The sequence below is a fragment of the Haliaeetus albicilla genome, chromosome 3, assembly GCF_947461875.1.
Source record: "Haliaeetus albicilla chromosome 3, bHalAlb1.1, whole genome shotgun sequence".
Lineage (NCBI taxonomy): Eukaryota > Metazoa > Chordata > Aves > Accipitriformes > Accipitridae > Haliaeetus > Haliaeetus albicilla.
In genome coordinates, this window is record NC_091485.1 from 25095725 (window position 1) to 25119142 (window position 23418).

At 37.1% G+C, this 23418-nt stretch overlaps 1 protein-coding gene across 1 annotated transcript in view; it reads right to left on the reverse strand.

Annotated features, from left to right (window-relative positions):
• Window positions 1-768: 768 nt before the first annotated feature.
• Window positions 769-23418, reverse strand: part of ROCK1 (Rho associated coiled-coil containing protein kinase 1) — a 95532-nt gene continuing 72882 nt past the window's right edge. The window contains exons 27-33 of the mRNA XM_069779126.1: window positions 22809-22974; window positions 15774-15844; window positions 11183-11271; window positions 9682-9760; window positions 9302-9563; window positions 8326-8533; window positions 769-2296 (exon numbers count right to left, since the gene is read on the reverse strand). Coding sequence (XP_069635227.1) covers window positions 2293-2296; window positions 8326-8533; window positions 9302-9563; window positions 9682-9760; window positions 11183-11271; window positions 15774-15844; window positions 22809-22974 — 879 coding nt within the window. The 3' untranslated portion in view covers window positions 769-2292. The remainder of the gene's footprint in view (window positions 2297-8325; window positions 8534-9301; window positions 9564-9681; window positions 9761-11182; window positions 11272-15773; window positions 15845-22808; window positions 22975-23418) is intronic.

Consider the following 23418-nt stretch of genomic DNA (forward strand, 5'->3'; position numbering starts at 1 on the left):
ACATTTAATCATCTTACTATATTATTTCCCCTCTGGGTATGTGATAGGAGATTAAAGCAGGTCATAATTATCGCTTGTATTGCTTGGCAAGTTAACAGTCAGTGTGACTGGCGATCTGGAAGGTAATCGTTAGCGTGCTCCAGCCACAGCTTTGAAATTGCTGACATTTCTGATACAGCAAAGTCAACATAGGGGAACTTTCTGAAATTACCACATCACCTACTTCTTTTTATCTATACTGCCCAGCTCTGTGACCTTCAAAGGACATACAATCATTCGCATGTAATTTGTCCTTACTATTCCATTGTTCTATAGGCCTTGGTGGATTACCCAGGAAGATTTAAGGACAGCTAGCTTTATGGGATGCACAGGCTGTTAAAAACAAACCAAACCAAACACCCCCCCCTCCCCCCAACAAAAACCACCCCACAGTTTTTTGTCTTTTTTTTTGAACAGGATTCCCTCCCCAAATACATGGGATTTCTGAAGCTCCAAACCTGCGTCATGAAGGATGAAGCAATCACAAGGCAAGCTCAGGGTGGTGGTTGAATAATAAAATTAGGCTACTACAGCAGGCCATGAGAATAAGGGAATGAAAAAAAATTATTTAATATGCTATTTACTTATTCATGTAGAATAGTAAAAAAAAGTTTCAGAGTCCCCTAGGCATTATGTTGCAAATGCACCTTGGACTAGCAAGCTGTGGCAGTATCTGAATGCTTAGAAAGATGTGTAAGCTGCAGTCAGGAGAAAACACCATGCCAGTCGTTTTCAAAAGGGTCTTTCCATAAATTACTTTATTTCTCATTAAATGAGCACAGAGTCATTACCATATTAATAACAGATATGTTTATTATTACATATCCATCAGTGCGGCTTTCAATACCACTTGAAACATGCAAATCGTCCTAAGGACGAATCAGTTTTCCAGTGCTTCTTATTTAATACACAACTGCAAAGCCATTATAAATTACTGAGGAGGTATTTGGTTACGAAATAAAATAAAATAAAACCATACTGCCCATACCATGAATGTATTCCTGCTACAAAGCAAGAGTCTGACAGCATTTACTGAAATTCCTGAATTACCCAGAGCTTTTGCGTTATATGCTTGCTTTTTTTTTTTTTTTTTTTTGCATTGCCTACACATCTCTTGGCTTATGAACCAGAATCAGTCTTTCTTTGTAAGAGGAATTCTCACTCAAAGATTGTACTTAATTTAGAAAAATGCATCTAGCATCTACAATACTTTAACCAATTAAAATTCAGTAAAACCCACTGATGCAATAGTTTTTTAGAGGTTTCCTTCGTTTAGTTTTAGATTTCTACATTTATTGACAACGGCAATAATACAATTATCTCAAATTAAGGCACTAAAAGGACAATGTAAAACCCAGTAAAAGTGTTCTAAGAATAATTTACAGTTCAAACAGTGCATATATTTCTTAAATGTTTGTTAACTTAATGTACGTTATCACTTAAAATTGTAAGGCAACACATTATAGTTACAGAAATTATGTACCCCAAAATATGCTTTCAACCTCGGTGGTTCTTTTTACTGTTAGTTTCTAATGCCTCTAATAGTAAAATAATTCAGTATGGCTTGGCAAAAATGCATAGATTAAAGGCAATTACTTGTTTTCCCCCTTTACAAACCTGCTGAATCAGTATTTTGTAAAGCATAATGCAAAGTATTTAACACTTTCATCCATTCCATAGTGGGTGGTTAGCATTAAGGCTGTTAAGAACTCTGCAGTGAAGGCACTGAAGTTCAAGTGATAAGGCTTCATTTTTAAGCTAGTTCTGCAGTCTTCAAGAGCACAACTTTGAGTCTTGAAAGCAATTGCAGTCCTTCTCATTGAGAAACCTTCCTCCTCTACTCCATTTCATATGCTCATCTTGACATAAATAGCCCCTTCACAGGGTAAACAGTCCTTTTCTTTCACTGATACAAAGAAAGTTGGCTGCACTTCATCATGATTGACAGGCTTTTTTTTAAAATCCAAAAGGCAGCACCTTTTTTTATACACCTAGCTAAGCTTTATTTGCTTTAACTTGCATTACATAGTAATAATTAATCTAATCTACCTTTAGGCAAACCCGCAATTAAACACCCTCAGCGTGCTTTTGTGCCAAAGCAAGGAGGAGACAGTAATAGCAATCTTAACCCTGAAGCCTGTGATAGTTATGTTGAAAGGAACAACAGCCCGTCTGCACTGCTCTGTGTGGTTAAAAAAAGCCCTGTTTCTCAGACCGCATTCCATGAAATTCCATTAAGCACTGTACATGTGGTTAGCTGGAACAAAGAAGAAAACAGACAATTAATAACAAATATAAAAATTAACTTCATAACACTAGTGTACGTTTGCCAAGAGCTTCAGAGAAGAAAATATTTTATGTTAACTAAGTATTTTTTCAATTGACAAGGTACAATACACTAAGATCGAACCTACAATCTTCCACAGACTTCTTAACTTCGAACAACATTAAATGAATACAGAGATCAGACAGATAATAATATTACTGCAGCTTTACAAGTAAACAAGAGTAAACAATCATGGGTGTATTAATGGCAAATGCAAGGTGACCCTCTTTCACTTGCAGGACAAGAAAAGGTTCTCTATAGGGCTAAGAGCACTCACATGCAGTTGCCAGAGCTCATCTGATACACAGGAGTTTTGGTTGGTTGGTTGGTTGTTTTTTTTAACATGCACTAACTTGATCAGGTGCCCAAGTCCAAATATATTAAAACATCTCCACTGTGCTGATACAATGTATATAAATTAGCATACTATAAACTATGAAGTGTAGTTTCAGATCTAGAAGCAGTACTGCAAATGCTAGCAAGTTCATCATGAAGTTGTGATTCATGTTTACTAGTGATAAGTTATTAAAATGAGGACTAGAACTTAAGATGAACTTATACATGAAGCTCCTTTCAATGGGTCTGATAACACCTCTCCATGAAGTCCATGAAGTGCTGCCTACCAACTGCAAAGAAATGTGGATCAGACCCTAAATGACATGTACTAAAATGCCTTAAAGCATGTGTTAAAAGTCTGTACCCATTCGACGAAATAGTTAATGCCTGCTTACATGGTAGGACTCTATCACTGAGATCAAGTTCGGCTATACTGTCTGACAAGAGAACGATTTTCAGATACTTAGTAAAAGCTAAACACGTATATCCCATAAAAATCATCACTGCTTCTCTTACTCCCATGTCTAGGTAAAGAGGTCAGGATGAGAACTTCAGGGTCCAGTGTCTTGAGTTCAGAGAAGCTGATCTAACAATTTGGTGCCTCCTGAAGGAAAAAGGCCTGCTGTTCCTCCACTTTATCACCTTCCTGACCCCACCCTCCTACTTGCCCATCCTCAGCATTGGCAACCACTGCACTTCTCAGCAGGCTGATTCCACTCACTAGCTCAGCAAAGTAAGTCTACTTTTTTTGACAGTCAGGAAACTGAATTGTGGACCTTGATGGAAGGGTCCAAAATGGATCATTTCAAGCACTTACCCAGGATCCAATGACAGTAAAACAGGGAAGGAATACAGAGAGGGAAAATCCTCCCCCTTAAGTAGCAACAGGCTGTCAGATTAGCACAGCTACTGTGCAATCACCAGTTAAGTGTTCAGTATATAAGATCCATTGTAAATTTATTTAATAATCTAAATTTAAACATCTGGTACATCAGAAGTGAATTTTCCTAAAATAAATCCAATCCCTCTTCTTTCTAAACATACAGGATGGAATATGTAGTGGTATCAGGGCACAGGCTGGCCATACTACATCACAGCACTAATTGTCTAGTTCATAGACACAACTAACATAAAATTTGTCTGAGAAAGTCACAAAAACGTCCCCAGTAGAATAGCTTGAAAGCAAAGTTCCTATCTGACCTTTTTGTAATGCTTATTTGCTCAGTGTAACTCTGAATCTTTTAATTACTCACTCACATTGCTCTGCAGGTGCCACACAAGCCTCACTACATTCCAGTCAACCCAGTGGCAGCTGTCTGATGGAGATGGAGCACATCACAAAGCTGCCCAAGCAGCTCCTCAAGCATCAGCAAGGTGCGGGGGCTCCCCACCTGCCTCCTGCACACGTCTCCATGCAGCACAACAGGCTGGCAGCGCTCACATACCTAGCACTCTTGCTGGTCAAGTACTGTGCCTCTCTAAACGGCTTATGCTCAATATGCTTCTTCCTCCATACTCAGTGCCTATAATATGCAGCATTAAAACAGAGTTTGCTGTAAATTAATGGTATGTTCTAAGAAGCTATGTCAGTATTAAACATCATTAAGAAGCAAGATTTCTAAGACCAAATATCAGTTATGTCATCAAACTTACTGATGGATTTGGGCTCAGTCTAGAAGAGTAATATAAATGTTAACTGTTTGATTCACATCACAGCCTGTTAGAAAAATTCAAGTTAAAGAGGTAAAATACCACACGGGTATTAACTTCTGAATTGCCAGAAAACTTAAGAGCTTTATTTCTTTCCAAGAACCTGGAAGATCCTATTGGGTGATGGAGAAAGGTGTGAACAGAGGCCATACACTAGGGCAGATGGAGAAAATACAAGGCTGAAGTATTCGGAACAGCTGATCTGGCCAGATACTTCACTACTGCAGGAAGACCACCTTCACCCGTCCTCCTTCCATTCTTGAGACCAGTCTGGTGCTTTCTGGACTCTTTCATGAACCATTGCAACTTCTTAACCCAACAGAAAACCACATGCTTTTCTTCTGTGGGGTTAGGGTTGGGTTTTTCTGTTGTTATGCTTTGGGTTTTTTTGGCTTTTCTTTAGTGAAATTCCTGGATTGTCTGCTGGAAAATACATCAATTTACTGTGGTAATCTGTGAAGCATGAGCTGACACAAGATAAAGCGCAGGAATGTGCAGCTCTCCTGGTGCTGGGGAGCTATGAGGCTCATTGTATCTCTAGGACCTTAAAAAAAGAGCTTTAAAGATGGTGTTTCTCATTTTATTTAAAAAGTTCCCATTCACTACTTGCATATTTCTGTGCTTCTGTGACACTCTCACATGACAAATGCCAATAGGATTAATTACAGAAATTGTCTGAATAACTGATCTCCCCAAACAGACCCATTCCTTTAAGAGCTACTGTAAATTTTCAAATATGTAAATCTGTTCATTCTATAAGAGATTAGCTGCAAACTTGTTCACGCTAAAGGCAACCCCAACCAGCATTTCTAGTAAGAAGAGTGAAAAAGCATCAATGAATTGATTTAAGAAAAATGGATTTGCTCCCATAAAAGAATATGGATGAAAGCTTCTGTGCTTTTCCAATTAGCTCTAAAATGCCTGGAAAAAAGTTTAAGATCTTGAAATGAAAAAACTGAGAAATCATGGTTATGTTGGGAAAAAAAAAAAAAATCTATTGAAAAGCTAACAGCTATGAGACATCTGAATACCAGAGCTGTTTTGCCTATAGTAGGTTTTTAACCCCTCCCCTTTTTTTTTAATTCTGTGTGTGCGCGCACATGCAAAATCCCCCTGCACGCCCTAGCATGAGGTATAGTACAGTAACTGCAGTATAGCTCATCAGAAGACCCTCCCAAAAATTGGAAACAAACACTGCAACAGAACTTTAAAAAAAATCTGGTTATTACAGCTACCAGAAGACCTCGCAAGGACAAATGGAAAGGAAAGCATACTCAGAATACAACTCAAAGTCTTTTGGGGAAAGGGGAAAAGGGAAAGGGGAAAGGGGTAGAAGGGAGTCTACAACTCTAAATATCTAAATGTGAAATAAAGAAGGATGCACTCTATTTACAAAGTGAACTCTACATAGGTAAGGTTTGGCAGGGGGGAGGCAGGGGGGAGGGAAGAATCTGCATACTCAGTAACAGAGGATAATTTCCAAAATGTACAGTCAGGACTGTGATCTTCCAAGTGTTGTTTTAGATTATTCCAATTAATACAGCTTAAAGATGCACATAAATGGTGTGTTAAAATAATTCTTTCCAACCCCATTGGCTGGCTGGTTGGTTGGTTGCCTTTGAGGGAGTTGGTTGTTTTGTTTGGTTTTTTAACTGTCCAGGAATGCTACCTCATCAAAATTCTCAGTTAATTTGACATCTTTTTCAGTAAGCAATGTTGACTAGCATTATTTCAGTGTGACATTTTAAAAACTCTTTTTAAACTGTATTAATGAATTTTACATTATCGGTTCTGTTGGTTTTCCAGAATTTATGGTGGGATGACCATTCAGTGTCAAAATCATTCTACCTAATCCTTTTCAGTATCAACATGATATGCTTTTTCTTTCAGTCTTAGGTGGTCCAAGACTCACTGAAAAATCTTATTATTCAGTAACAGAGCTCTTTAACCTAAGTACTTCTGTTATCTTTATCGGCCTGTTTAAAAGGTCTGCCTTTAGTAACTAGTTTCTAGAATCCTGATTATTGTTGACGTAAATGTATCATATGATATATAAAAGCACTTCATATTTTTCTCAACCACAGAACAGAAGTATTTCTTCAATAGTCCTATTGTAAATAAAGATGATGTTAAACAACAGCTATTAGTGATACATATTTTTAAATCAGCAGGTGTAATTTATATCTGAAACTCTTAAAAGATCTGGCTAAAGCCTGTGGAGGGGTCTAATATTTTTCAGTAAATCTTGGAAAATTGAGGACTGAAGGAAAAATAAGTTTGGAAACACTGTGAAGCTTTATAGAAGCTCTTAGAAGTTGGGAGAAATGGACATTTTGTAGACAAGACAAACAGTTTAACAAGATTCTGTTGTACAAGTACACACCGTGTAAGTACATAACAAATGTGACTGAAACCTTCTGAAATTAGCAATTACCAATTTGTCTTTATTTGGCACAATAGTGAAGATGCTACTATTTAGTAAGCAAACTCTGATTTTACAGTCATTCTTCTTAACTCAGGTTTATCACTGTGTGCTCTTCCACTGCATTCACCCTTGTTTTCAACAGATTTTTACAGTGAAGACTGTAAAGGAAAAACTGCCCACTTCCCAGGAAATCTCCCCACAAATCAGAAGTGTTCCTCTGTTTCACAACTTCGTCTTGGTTAAGCACAGTGTTGAAAAATGTAACATTGCATCATGATTCAGTTATGTTCCTGCTATCTGAGCTGTAAGGGGCAAACTGAGACTTTGTTCAGTATTTGTGAATATGGCTTCTCCCCCAAATACTCTAGCACAGCTACATGTTCTTAACTGCTGGTCACAGATTTCTTATTATGTCCTTCTCCTCGTGCTGTTGCATTATTATCTCTAACACAATACTGCCCACAACATCACTGTTTTTTGTGTTGACAGCTTTGTAGTCAAGGCCTAAAGTAATTTTCCTGGATGAGACTATTTTGAGGGCATTCACTGACTATATTAGTATCTCAAAACTATGATCACTTACATTTTAGTGTTAATTATGGGGACAAGAAAATCAGCACCCTTTGTATCTTTCAGATTTTTTTCCCTACTCTCCTCTGCAGGAGGATATTTCGTGATATATCCAGTGTCTCTTTCCACGCAAAAGTTTGCTTTTATTGCACTTCATGCAAGGAATGTTTGCAGGACATTTATTTTGGTAGCCCTGCCAATCTAGGAAGACTCTTTCCCTACTGAGACACTAGTTTCCACTTCATACTGTCTACTCAATTGGTTATTTTGGGAGAAAGGAACATGCATAGTATATGAGGAAGCTAATACAGATTAAAAATCGGCTTACAGTAACCTAGCATTAAAAAAGTGTATTTTAAATACTGCCCTGGTTAACGCATAAGGTCACAAACAGCTTGCAAAAACAACTGCTGGGATAGGAGAAGACAGGGAATAAGTAAGCAGGGAGAAAGAATGGAATTAATACTTAAGCTGCCTCACACCAAAAGAAATGGCAAACAAGAGACTGTAAGTTTCTCATTGCACCCTCATTTGCAGAAGACTTCTAGCTTATGCAAGCTTTATGAGTCAATCCATGAATGACTATGTGGATCACCCTTGCAGTTAAATGCCATTGCTGATACATCTACTGAGTCTTGCCTTTAAACAGGAAAAAATGCAACCAGCTCTCTCACATGCATTGGCAGGCCAGGCACTGCCATCTCTATGGTACCTTTCCAAATCCAAAGAACCAATAAGTTGACCACAACAGCAGGAGAATTCTGTCTGTTACTTCCTTCAGGATTTGAGCAGAAATTTAGATCACCAGTTCAACAGTCATAACTACAGAATTATTTTGCAATTTCAGATTAAATAGGATTTATAAACAGAGATTTTTTTAAGTTAAAAAGATCTGTAGCTTTTGTAGTTTATTTCTCACCTAGTTTTCCCAGAAGTATTTTTAACAACTTTTCGGAATGACTGATTTGCTGAGGATCTTGTAGACATAGTTCTAGGAGAAGCACGAACAAAAGTAGATGGTGGTGTCTTAGGGATCTTCTTTACTAAATGAGTCACCCACTTCTTCTGTTCATCTTGACAGGATGCCAATAACAGCATATCTCTTGCTGAAGTTACATCGTAACTCACTATAAGTAAAAGGAGGAAGATGATTCAGTGAAAACTATGACTTGTTACCAAAATAAGAATTATGACATAGCAGGTGTGCCACTGGAAAGAACAACGGCACCTATATACATACTTGTATTGGATTTGTTTATATATTTTTGGAAGACAATAAACAGCAGGGGAAATTATGATTATAGTTTCTTTCAATATTTGTCGCTCTGCATTAAGATTCTTGAATCTAACATTAATATTCAAGAAATGAGAAAACTTACACTAACTGCAGTCTTAATAAGCTGGAAAGTTGTGTGGGAGCCTTATGGCTGAGTTCCAGAGTACATATCCCAAATGCTCCACTTCATAGGAGCACAAAGAGAAAACCTTTACTCCATTCTCTGATGTGGCTGAAGAACCACTCTTCAAGGTCTTCAAACAGCTTGGTGATGTGGCCACTGCATTGTCCCTAACGTGGGCCATGTGTAACAGACAGAATGGTCTGGGAACCAAGGAACTGCCCAGTACTTGGGCACAAGCCTCCAGGGACCCTTGTGCTCTCAAGGCCTTCAGCAGAGCCACATCAGTTACACCACCTCCCTACAGAGGCTTGCCACAGCTGTCTGTTTATAAGCAGTGTTAAGAGTCTATTATTTTAATAGCACCTTTCACATCTAAAATCATAAAACTAAAGAGTAGAAAACTTTTAAACTAAAGTGCTTTTATTTGCCCCTGATAGTTTAGCAGGTCTGGCTAAACCATGCAGAGAATACAGAACGCAGAAAACGTGAGTATACCTTTGCATGGTGCAATTAATTCCTCCTTTTTATCCAAGTGGTCTCTATGGCACTTCACATGGCATCTTCGACATTCTAGGGCAGCAGGGGGTTTAAAGACATGCCAAAGAGGTTTGGCACAGGCCTCACAGTTGGCTGGAAAGTGGTATAACGTTGGAATAAATTCATGGCCTTTGTGATTTAGAAAATTTGTCTTCTCTGCTGGCTGTACTGGTTCTACCTCCAAATCCTTCCTGCATTCCCCCTCATTAGCATAGAGAATCTGAAAAAGAATACTGCTGCGTTATTGTTGAAGCACTATGTGTTTTATACACTTCTCAAAGAAGCCGCCAAACTTTTTCAAGAGAGTTAAATAGAAATGGCAATATACTTCTTTTTACCTGGAATATTTTAGGAATTTCTTCAGTTTCAGCTCTATATACATCTCCTTGAGTTACAGGCCGGACATGGAACAGCTTACTGGATTAAAAGAAACATGAATCAGAAAACACTAAAAGGCTATGTATGTTTTTAAAACAGTTATCAAAGCACTTTGAAGTTCATATAAATCTTGTTTATGCAAGCAATATTATATACTTCAAGGCTGCAATATGATTTTAGGAATTAATTCATAAACCATATAGATCTTGTCTACCGAAGTAAGACCAAAACATTTCATAGCATTGAATGAGGGTGATCTTACAATGGCCTCAAGATCCAGCATGGCAAATTTACCTATGAAAAAGGAAGGCTTTCAAATTCTTCCTCAGAACACTGGGAAGTCTAACTGATTATTGCTAGAAAAGCTTATTGATAACCCTGGATGGAAGTCACCATATGAAGTATAGTACTACTCACTAATTTTATTACTAAATCACGTTACCAGCTGATAATCAATGCCAGAACATCACAAAAAGCAATCTGGGGCACCAGCTGTTGAAAATGCTATTAAAATCGGAACAAACATCATCTTATACTGGGTCAAGACTTTAAGTCCATCTATCCCAACATCCTGTTTTCAACAGTTGCTGTAACAGATGTTTATGAAAAGGGAATAAGAAACAGCTCAAAGAGAAAATAACTCTTTTCCTGGTTACGAGCAATTGGCAGCTTAAGCACTTCCTGAGTTTGAGATTCCTTCCAGACCACTGTATTTGTTAGTTACTGATAGACCTATTCATGAATTTTAAAACCTTTTTTCAATTACTACTTTATAAGATCCCATAATGTCCATCAGCTGTTCAAACATCACACTCAGTCATGTATCAGCGATGGGCTTCAGTGATATTTGACACAATTTTCCTCATGTATAACCAATGTAAAGGGATCACTATTTATTTATTTTGTCACTCTAAACAGAAACCATCTCGACAAGTTAGAAACGCTTTGGGCTTCATCAACACTGATCCTTTCTTAGACAGCAAGAAAAAGGGATGAAGCAAGAGGATGAGACCTAAAATCAGACAGCCAGTTCCCTAACTATCCCACAACTATCATGCCTTTCTTTAGAAAGCAGCTGTTAAAGCAACTGGAAAAACCACTCATTACACTGAATCATAAAAAGAGATAGCATAATATGTAGGTTCCACTGTCTCTGACCCTTCTCTGTGAAAACAAGACAAGGCTCTTCATTTCTGTAAATTCAGACCAGTGACTACAGACAGTACCACACTATTGTGTATTTAACTTTTTCTCTTTTATCAATAGTAGGACAAAGAAAAAGTAGTATCTTCTGTTAACAGTACCCTGAAATACAGATAAACAGACATTTTCCAACTAGTATGGGAAATTAAAAATTATTTATGGAATTTTGATTCCAAGCTTCTAGATTGGTTATTAGTTATCTCACACACAATGCTCTTTTGCCAATTTGTATCCAAAACTAACAGTAACTTTACTTACTCTATATCTAGTACCATTGATGGATTAGACTGGTCCTTGTCCTTTTCATCATTGTAGAACAGTATCTTTTTACTGCTCACCACAACATACTGGGAAAGAAAGGGTAAAACCAAGTTAAAATTGCATTTTAAAAAGCAACATTTATCCTACTGTACTCCCGTATGCACATAAAAAGCCTGAGTAAATCAAGGTTTTTAAACTAATATCAGGAGATATTTAAATCATCATGTAGGCCTCTATACTACTGACAGCTGTGCAATGCTACAGCTGCAGTGACTATGTATTGTCACTGGAGCAACCTTAAATGCTTGTGATGACTCTGGAAGTTTATCTGTACACAAACTCACAAATATCAGTTGCTACTGGCATGTTGCTATAAAAATTACTGTGTCACTGAGAAACTCCTGGAGTGCAGAATCTATCACTTATTCATAAAGTTGGTAAACAACTTCCCTAGTTCTTGAGACATGCAGGACTTGCTGGTACTTGGCACCAAACTACTGGTAGGCTAAAAGAGATTCTCACAGTTCCAGCTGACTATTTCCTACACTTTCAATTTAATGGACTGGTAAAATAAAGAGCCAAAATGAATCGGCAGAAACAGAGTTCTGGTATACATTCCAAATCTAGGAATACACTGAGACATTAAGGGAAAGGTTTGCAGAGGAGGAGAAAAGAAATGGACATTCCTTTGCTACGTGTCACTTTAAGGGTCAAACCACACAGTTTTTTCCAGAGTGGTAAAGATGTTAGAGAACAGAAACATTTGGTAAGGTGTTGATTATTTTCTTCCCAAGTGTTTTAAAAATTCTTGCTCAAAATCTGCGTATTAATTTATTATATTTATCTATCCCATGCCACTGAACAAGTGGAGTACTCCAGAATGCATAGGATTCTGGGGAATAAGCAAGAGCTACTGGGAAGGCACTGTGAGTTTTAGAGCAGGAGTGGACTGCAGGCCCCATGTCCAAGAGAATTCCCAAATGCAGAGTATGCCTGCAGTGTCCATCCGTCCGTTCCACCCCACCCCCCCCCAAAGCCCAAGGATGTTGTCCTCAACCTAAAGTACACAGACACCCTTCCAGTGCTGCTCACAATCACACAGAATTATAAACATTTGTTCATATGACAGGAAAAACAAAGCAAGCTGCTCAGAGAAAAATTCTGTAACCCACAGGCCAGTTAAGATCAAACAACTATAACCTAAGCACTTCCCAGTGAGTTCAAGCCTGTAGAATTTGCTGCCTGTTGCTCTTCACTGGGAGCTGCCAGTCCAACGTCTTTGCTAAAACTGTCCATAAGCTCAGTGACAGCTGTGGCAGTTCCCTCCCCTGCAGTTTCAAATGTTTTAGAAACAGCGTATTAAAAGGTACGCGGTACTAAAGATGATTAAAAAGAGGTAGACTGACTGCTCTGTCTACATTGAGCTCCAGATTGGGGTATAATATGACGCAGAAGCAGGGGAAAGGACAGAAAAGCAGGAGAGCGAATACATGAACAGTTCATTTTGAATTCCAATTACTGGCAGGTAATTGAACGGGTTTCTGCACAGTGCAGATACTGACAATTTAAGTAAATGGTGTTTACTCCTCCTACAAGAGGAGGTTGAACCTCCTAAGTCTGACCTTAAAACCTGAATATGAAAGTTACCTTAACAAGTTTATAGAATAGCGTTTTGAAAATGTGTTGCCCAAACTGCATGCTGCAGTTGTACATCTCAATTACTGAAATGCATCTAAAAAAGCCGCAAAGGGTTTTTTTCCCCACTGACTAAAGGGGCTTTCAGCCCCTCAGTCAGGATTCTTTAATAGAAAGCCTGATCAACTTGAATAGGTGCTAAGTTGTAATGGTGTGAGCCTCTTGCAATTTTCCCCACTGAAGAAAGAGTCTGTGCTTGAATTTCTTTGATCTGCTTCAAGAAGCAGCTAATGCCTTTTTTGTCTTTGAAGTATGCACCTCTGTCTTTCACAGACAAGAGCAAGGCCTTAAGGTGACTATCATAACAAATGCAAATTATGACTGCAATGGAATTCAGTTATCACACAAGTCTTGGTGAAAGAACAATTTAACCTCACAAAAGGAAGAAAAAAAAAAAACCAGCCTCAATATCCTGTTGTGAACATATAAAAAAAAAAAATCTTCTGACAGTAGTTCTACGGTGGTTTTTGAAGAGTTATCATCTCTACTTGGGATGAAATGAAGTTCCAGATAAAAATATGGCTAATCCATTTTAGTGTTAGCTTGAGGTATAACTCAAGTGTTTATTCTCAACTGAGTTTCCACATTTACCCCTTTCTAACTTAAGCTAAATGACTCAGCATGGGGCAAAAACATCAGTGCTACTGACATTTGAGTCGGAAATGCAGCAACTCAAGTTATAACAACTCAGGCACCAATCCAATTGCACTGCTAGTGCAATTTTGCTTTCCCTTTAATTTAAATTAATTTGGGCATGCCTATATTTGAGGTTGCATACCTCCCATCAACCCCAAAATGGAAAGCACAGGAGAATTTGGAACAGAAGCACCTGAGGAGGCTGACTACAAGCTAGCTTGTTTCAGATGCAGTACAGTTCAACCAACAGAATACACATGTAAGTCAACATGACCCCTCACTATGGTGTCTCACTGGCTTGAACCTCAGCTAGTTTAAGGAATCTTATCAGCATGACTCTTTTTGGTATCTGTAGCTTAAATTCCTTCAAAGTGCAAGAACTATTATTCAAACTAGGAAAGTATGAATGGAGTAACTACCTAAAATATCTTGAGGGAACTAAGTATGCGTATACTGGGCATGCCTAAAGAAGCTCAGATACAGTCTTTCACTGGAGAAGCTGCATTTATCAGAAGTTTAAAATTTTAACTATCAGAGGATGCAAGAATAATCTCCATTTCAAGAAGACAACCAGAAAAGGCTGCTGGAGGTATTCTGACAGGAAAATGATGCAGTACTTTAGATAATCTAGAGCAGAATAAAGCTACATGACTTGTGCCTAGGCACAGTCACTTCATTCATGGACACTGCCAGAAGTCTGACAGCAACCTGAAGAATCAATTCTGGAACAACAGGAATCAAACAGCCTTAGCTATCAGAACAAGGTGTGGAATTGATTTACAAATAGGCGTGTTTCGTGAGACACCTGAAGAGCATTCAAACACTATCAGCATTTGACCTTATGGCACCAAGAACATTCTTGACCTTGCCCTGTAGATTTCCTGCAGTTCTGCTAATAGGGAGACAAAGTGAAATGTAAAGAGACTAGAAACCAACTGAAAAGCTTTTGAGGTATTTGTAGCAACCCCCAGGTTTCAAACTATGGTAAGCAAGCATTTTCAATAAGGCACATGTTCACATTGCCTCTCAACTGAGGGTCTGGGAGAATATTCTAAGAAGTCATTAGCTGAAACACGGCAGAGCTTAACACTCGTTCTCTGCACTCTGCAAGACAGGATAGGTGGCAGTTTTAACTTACAGACACGGCACCAAGAAGGTCTGGTACTGATGTAAAAATAGGCAGGTCTGGAACTCAAAACACTTCAATTGTATAAAGAAGGTCATGCTAGCCAACCAAAGACCAGAGTACTTTAAAGAAGGGGTTCTGCAGCTAAAGGCCCAATACAAACACTTCACTGCTTCTTTGACAGGAATTAAATCCTTCTTCAGGTTTTGTAGGAACCACTGCTTCTTTGACAGGAATTAAATCCTTCTTCAGGTTTTGTAGGAACCACTCCTAACACTTATAAAACGTGAATGTAAACAGGAGCATCTTTCAGCAGGAATCAGTTATGTTGAAAGTATCATGAATAAACTGAGTAACTTCCAATACTAATCTCTGAATATAAGGAAGATGCAGGGAAATAAAACTGTTACATACACATTGCTTACAAAATTTACAAAATTCCAGTGACTATGTTCACTTTTGCAATTTGTTATACTAAAGGATGTTCAGAGAGGGGAACTGGAAAGCTAGAAAACATAATCAGAAACTGGTTCTAAGCTTCTAGGCACCTCAATTTGAACATGTGAAGTTTCAAAGAACCAGATCATAAACCTCTGCAGAGGCAAAACAATACTGCTTTGTTTAGAGTGGGAATTCCAGCACAGAGGTCCAGTTTCTGAAAGTAAACCTGTTCTTTTCAAGAGAGACTGACCATTTTAAAAGTAAGGGAGATGGAAATGTCTTTGGAAATCATATGTGGCAAGTTATAGTGTGATGCACTCTTCCATGGCCTTCAGAATATTTAGGTGTGGCATTCCCTACTCTCTGCTGTCAAGTTGCACAAAGAGCATATTTTTCAGTAACAGGATTATAAAGAAGCTTACTCAAAGGAGAAACGGGATTTTTAGTGGTTTCAAGATGCCCATTGTAAAGCATTTCCTCACCCACCTCTCATAATTTGCACAATATAATTACTACAGAATTCATACTAAATTTGTATTTTCTTGGTGCTTTTTTCTTCAATAATGTATACACACTAAATTACTGTAATTATTTTGTTTGTTTCTTAAATATGAGCTGTAAAACCAATTCACCATATGCCTAAAAAACTTTCCAATGAGTTGAGGAAGAAAGAAAAAAATCCATTTGTACCTGTTTCTTCCAGCCATGCCGCTTTATATTTCCTTTGTTTGGTATTGAAAGCCAACCTTCAAGTCTTGATTCTGGTTTAAAAAAAAGCATATTAAATAATTTTATGTATTTATAGTAATAAAGCAGAATAGCACAAAAGCAAACTATTACTAGAAAGGAAGATATACTACATGCAGTAACAGGGAATTACCTATTTAGCAAAGCAGAATAAAAAGCAAGCTAAATAAAATGAAGATATAAGCATTTACTTCATGCTTCATCACAAGCTAACATTTGATTATCCAGTTACTGCAAAATAAAGTGAAGCTGTTGTCCTTGATGCCAACATCTAACACTGTATGTAAATAGTTTGCAAAGAGCCAGGCAGGAAAGACTTTGCTTTGAAAATGTGTTACAGCTTAAACAGAGCATGATTAAGAGATTTTCAATATAAACATAATTTAACATTCAGAGGGGCTATATGAAAATCCTCAGCAGGAAGATGCAGCAAGTAAAACAAACCAGATCCATATTTTCCAAAGGAAACAAAAAAGGAGAGCGCACAAGAGCAAGCAAAGCTACACGGGTGTCCCATTACTCACAGAAGATAAGCATAGGAGATAAATAAATAAGGAATGCAGGAAGAATCAACTAGATATAAAGAATAAGAGACAAGCATTTTATTCAAAATTTCAGTGGACAATTTTTTAAAGAGTAATGTAATAACGTATTTTCCTACCACAAAACTACTGAAATAATTTAACAATGATACAAAGAAGTGTCACAAGAAAATTAGCATTCTGCCTAATGTGAATCATAGATTTTAAAAGTACCTCCAGCTAACTGATACTGGGTTTTGATAGATAATTTTTAAATTATGAAGCCAGGTAATAGCACCAAGAAGTTATCATGATTCCATTAATCTGAAATGACAGAGTAATAAGTTTCACAATTTTGTAAATGTGAGAATGAAGTAATCGAAATTTCACTCCATAATTATATGTTTATTTCACAATTGAGAAAAAAATTTTAAATTTTCTTAAACGATCATAAAAATGGGATTTGTAAAAAAAGTGTCAGAGTAGAGAAATATAGCTAATAGATTTAATAAACTGGCAGCACTGAAAACTTCAAAAACATTACGTTAAAATTTGCTGAAACATTCTCCACAAATATTTATGTAAGAAGGAGCTATTGGTCCCTTTTATCCTTCAGGGATAACTCTGTGTGAGGTGTATAACAGCAAGCTCTGAAAATACATCCAAATATATAAAAGATACTGTCCATACACTTTGTTATGTAAAATTACAATGAGACTGACAGCCTAGCCTTGTACAAGGCATTAAAATTAGGCACAAAAACCCCCTCCCACATTAGCCTTACAGCATACAGTATTTAGAAGTGGACTACACTTAAAAATACAGAATCTTTTCCTAACATTTCTCCACACAGAATAACTTCAAAATATGGGGGGACCACTGAACTACTGAAATCCTAATTGGAAGACAGACATGTTAACATAACTCACTCCAGTAAGAAACCTTCCTGGAAAAATGAAGGAAATTTGTATTTCTCTGCCTCTCATATCTGCATAAGAATTATGGAGGGTGGGGGTCCCCCCCAGACCCCTCCCCAGTTCTTGATATTCAGTAGCTTTAGAAAAAGAAACCTATTTCCTTCATGTCTGCAGGCATCACAGATAATGCTTACCCTATTTTGAATACTTTGATTAATTTTTACAACAAGAGAAGATTCTTCCATTTTTAGAAATTTTAGAAATATCCTAAAACTCAAGGCCTCCATTGCAAAATAAAGCAACTAATTGCTAATAAAGAACATAGTATGGACAACTGTGCTTCAAAAGGATTAAGCACACATCTGTGGAAATTGTGGCATATGAAAATCTGGAAAGATTCAATAATGATACATTTTAAAAGATGCATCAGGTACTATGTTGCTTATAGGGACAATGTGAGTAGGAATTTTTTTAAGTTCACTTCTATTTCAGCAAGTTCTGAAAGAAATTTCGAAAGAAGTACAAAGTGGATGAGATATTACAAATGAATCGGTTGACATTCTTTTCTGCCTACTACAAATCTATTTTAGTGGGCAAATTCTATTTGCATGAGAGATGATTTCTGAGCTGTGAGTAACGTCTTCCAGTTGAAAATAACAGTTTCTGAATGTACTCTTTTTCAACAAGGCTAACATTCGTCTGGAACCAAATGTACTCTTGAAAGGGTAGATAAGCCCCTTCATTCCAACCTTGCCACAAAGGTTTGTCTCAAGTAATATTTATAGTGCATTTTAATTTCCCCTGACAGAGTTAGCCAGCACAACTGCAAATGCTCATCTGGCCATTTCACAAAAACTTGATCCATAAGAATAATATTTATGAGTATTCTGATTAAGTAATTAAGAAAACATGGGCTATCTAGACTATGGAAAAGAATCTTCCATTCCTGTCTTTAAAAATAGGCTCAAAACTATTGCCTGACAACTTCCCTGTGCTTTGGAAAGAATCCCAGAATTTATACTTCATATTTCCAATGCAGAAAATCCAAGACAGGCCTCAAAAACATCTGATGGCTAGCTGGACCTGAATAAATACAGAGAAAGAATTCCACAAAGGCTACAGATCTTATAATTATCTCTGACTATATATTAAAATGTAGATTTCCATTCTAAACATCTTCATGGTTATTATTCATATTGCCAAGATTCATTGTGATTCAGTATGATAAATGTGAGCTCTTACAGTAAGCCTTCAATAAAATCACACAAGACAACCATGACTGTACTGATTTATGAGACTTTATATTGCTTTGGAGCTAAGTAATACAGGCACCTTCATGAGCAGTAGAGCATCTCTTTCCAATGTTAAAGAATTCCTACTCCTTAGACTTTTCCACAGTAACTAAAAACCTGGAGATACTACCTTGCTAATTCTTTCCAGTCCATCCTTCCCATTTGATTCTTTCCTTCCTCAGACTGTCTTACTGTAATTTCATGTGGATCTCACCAAGGATTGCTGGCTGGATCTTGCTCTGAATTCAGGTGACAGCTACTTGCAGGTATTCCAGAAAGTCGTATCTGTGTCCCGTACTCCAAAAAAAACTGTTGGCTTAAATGGTCCACGTTTATTATTCCACCCTACCTTTGTGTAAAACATGACTTATAACATACATTGTAAAATATTATGTGCTGCAGTTAAACCTGTACGACAGCTCAATTGCTTAAATTATCTTGCCAATCAGATGAAAAGAATTCACAACAGGTTATGTGCCCTATAACAATTAGGAAAAAAACGCCTTAAATTCCTGATTATGTTTTGTCTTGACAAAGAAGAATTCTGTTTATAATCATGTAAGTATTAAGACTTCCTAAGTCCAGCCAGGAGGCAGAAGCATTCCAAAGGCATCATTAAAAAGCAAGTATTTCAGCTGTTTCAGCAAGGACTCTGTTAACACTGGAGTGCTGAGCTGCTCTCTGAATCAATAATCAGGAGTGAGAGTTACAAAAAATGTCTAGAACTGATAAAAGGAAAATATTCCTCCACACCACGATCTTTCCCATCTGGTGAAGCCAAACCCTGACAATAGCCTGGATTGTCTAAATGAGCCAATCCCTTCCTTGGGAGAACATAAATTGCCCTGGGAGCTACCAGAACTTGAGGGGGGTATTTAGCTCAACGACAGACAGAAACCGCCTCCAAGTGAGGTGCGGCTGTAAGGTGTGTTACCATGTGATTGCTCTGTATCTACCTCCAAATACAGAAAATTTTTCCTTAAATTTTTCTGAGTATTAGGAATTCATTTTAGTATTACCTTAAGTTTATTCAAAGAGTGCAAAGCCCTCTGACCCCAAAATTTGACAAGATGCTTTTCCTGTAAATTATGAATTCTACTGTTATAGCCTGTCTGGTGGCTGGTAACCTAAGCTCCCTGATTAGACCAGACACTACCCCATAGCCTGAACCTTTCTGCCATACAGGAGGACAGCATAAAATGCCTGAGAGCCAGGGGTCTCTCTGGAATTCCGCCAACATTACTATCACACCATTTCATACCAAGTTTTTTCTCAATGAAACCAGAGACTGCCCATCATCAGAATTGAGACCATGGAATCATTCTTTTATATGTTTACATTATTTTATGTTTTCATTTTTTCTCTGATGGTGTTTTTACTGTGACGGGAAACTGAATAAATCATACTATAATTACTTATTTAGTAATTTTACTGTTTATTTGCCTTAAAAATTTTTAAGGAATGTCTTTGCCATAAGAACAGATGCATCAGCTAGAGAATCCTATTGACTACTCATCAGATCCACCTCTTAAACAAGATGTTATTCAAGGTGCTCCGAAGGAATGTCTATGTTTGGGCTATAGAAGTGACAGGAACTTAGCACACAGTTGAAGACAACTTCATATAACTAAATTGTAGCAAATGAACTGCTGTGGCATGCCACCTTCTGTTCTGAAGACTCATTACTTGGTTTGCAGAAAAATAACTACATGCTGGATAATTTCCTCTTTCTGTGGCATGGGGTATTTCTACTTTGAAGACTGGCTTTTTTTCCCTCCTTATAATGCTAGTGCACTCCTCTGCCCTCTACTTGGTTCTTTGACAATGTGTAAAATCTGACTATACTAATGTCACTTAATCTCTTTTAATTACCTAAATTGCTTCTTACTCAGATCCTGATCACCTCAGAGCCTCACTCAAAAAAAAAAAAAAAAAAAAGCAGCATGTAGGGACATGATCTAAATCTAGAGAATTCCTAATAATATGTATTAGAGGTCCTACCTGTATGACACAGTAACACCAGCAGCACAACTGCAGTAAATATCAGAGGCATATATAGAGAAAAGGGCAAAAAAAGAACAGAAATGAAAGGCTGGTAAAAAAGAAATAGTTAGAGGGGTCATAAGTACAGAAGATGAAGACCACAAGAACTTCCAGTAATTGTGATGTTCTAATTAACAATGGAAAAGTTACAGCTGACTTGAAAAGATCTTGCACATACCAAAATTTCTGCCCCAAAAATAAAGCGGCAGGTCATATAGTCAGAAGCCTGACTACATGTGTCTCCAGAGGTAAAACTCAAAATAATGTACCTTAATGAGGCAGACAAAGAAAGAGCTTACTCCTACAGCCTTTCCAAGATCTAAGAGACAACAGGGTCACATTGACATACTATTGCCCTTAAGACGAAAACAGGGAAGGTGCCTATGTCCAGATGGAGGTGTTGGGTGTTTTCAGTGTAATACACAACAGCCTCTATGCTGAAAATGGCTGAGAAAGGAAGTGAGGAAGTTCAAAACTACCCTTTTATGTAGAATAAATCTAGTCTGTTTTCCTGCAGCAAAATTTAAGCTCTCAATTTACAGGAGTTCAGAAATTTTCAATAAAAAATTATTAACTACAATGTTCTTCATTTAGGACACACTATCAAACACAAGACTTGATTCCAAATAGTAATTTGAGGGGAGAAAAGAACACTTTAATAAGTAAAACCCCCCTGATTTATTTTTTACCCCAGTTAAATGGAATACACTGAGAATTAGTATCAAAGAGAAAAACTCCCGAGAAGTACTGACAGTTCAGAAATACCAGAGGGAGTTCCTAGCAGGTGACAGCTAAGAAAAAAAACGTTCCTTCACCAATCTAATAGCTCGAAGAATTCCCCACACTGAGTTTCGATGGAAGTCTGGCCCAGAAGATGTTTTCGAAAGAAGTAAAATAGACATTTACGTTGCAAGATGGCAATTGCCTGAGGGTTTTACAGATCAAACTTCAGAGTGCAAAAGGCTTCTTGGACAGAATGGAAGTTGTAAAGGAAAGACTGTATCATTCTCTGAATGAAAATGTATTCTAGACCAGAATTCATTTAAATATTAACTAAAAATGAAAATCTAAAAATATACTAGGGGAAGACAGGACACAAAAATAGACACAGAAAGGAATAACTACATAAAAACATATACTAAGTCTCGTAACCTACCTGAAATTTCAATCACTCTAAGACCCCTGGAAAAACTCTAGAATGTGGCAATCTGAGCAGCATGAAGTGCATTAACAGGAAAAGAGACACCTAAAATGATTCTATCTGCTTTTATCTGATTACTCGTCCACCGAAGTTTTAAAATACCCAAAACAGTACTCTATTTTCCTATGTTTTAATATATTTTTCTACAATAAAAATCAGGCTGTAAATCTGTAAGACAGGCATGTAAGACAAGCATTTGTTAAGAATTTCGTGATAAATTATAAAAATTACTTAACTACACAAAAAAATAAACCTAGCTCCAACATATGGAAATTGTTAAGCAGAGCTTATTACCACTAAACGTTTTTTCCTGTATCTAGAGATATAGAAGTGGATCATGTTAAAATACTAACTGATTACACTTCTTCAAACATTGGGGAGGGGGAAATCACTGATCAGTGTAACAGTGGGTCTCAAAATATAGTGCCTGGAACTGACACTACATAGAAATGGCTAACTACACTGTATTATTTGTTCTTATTTTAATCCTGCTAAATCAGAGTACCATACAACCATACACGCATTATGGAAATTCCTACAATTATTTTTCACATCAGCAATTATTGCCACTTGTCACAAAGGTGCTACATGTCTCTGAGTAAGAACAGACAAGATCAAGGCAATTTTGCATTCAAGACATAAAATACAGTCATGATGTTGTGGAAGTGCTGGCCCTGTATTCTATTCACTGGTCACTGTACATTGTATTCACTATATTCAAACAGCAGCAGATGTAAAGACACTCTTTCCATGAAAGTGGATAAAAATTATGCTAATGCCAAGCCATACAGTGGGAGGAGTGATGTAAGAAGAAACTAAGACTTAAATATAAGCAGCTAAGCTAGGAAATAAAAACAAAAAAAAAAAAAAAGAAGTGGAGATGTGATAGAGACAGACAGAAGATTTTTAAAAGGTATTTAAAAATTTAAAATTGTTTGAAACAATACCTTCCAAAACTATGTGTATGCACAAAGTCAAGTAGTTCAAATATGCTTTCCTCTTACCTGAAAGATTTCCATCCGTTTCATCTGGCTGGAGACTAGCAACACTGGTGGAATCCATTCCTTGCTGGAGGTCCAAAATTTTCCTTCGTAGTTGTTCTATATCACTCTCTTTACTATCCAGCTGCATCTGGAGCTCATTCCTGTATGTAGATTCTTCTGCTAGTTGCTGTATTTATATACACATGCATAGTTACTGTGATATCAAAAATATGGCAGCAAAGTATTCTGAAAACAAAACTCATTACTATTTGTTTTTTAATATCTCTAGATACTTTTGATAGCATTAGCATAAACTATTATAGTTGAAACTATTGTAGTATTATAGGCCTTGGAAAAAAGTTAAATATCAAAGATCCAGCCATGCATTCAAGTACAAAACAGTCTGATTAATCTATTAAATTAGCATTTCTTTTGAAAAGGAGACCACCTACCAGTGAAATAAACTGCATAAATAGTATGCTACACTGTATTCAGTTTTTTAGTCTTCATAATATATCAGTAACTTTAACAGTTAAGAATTTAGGAAGGGGAAATGTATGAGAGCAAGCACAGCTGCACACTTGTCAAGTTCTCTGCCTCACTAAAATTCTGTAGCCTAAAACATCTGAAA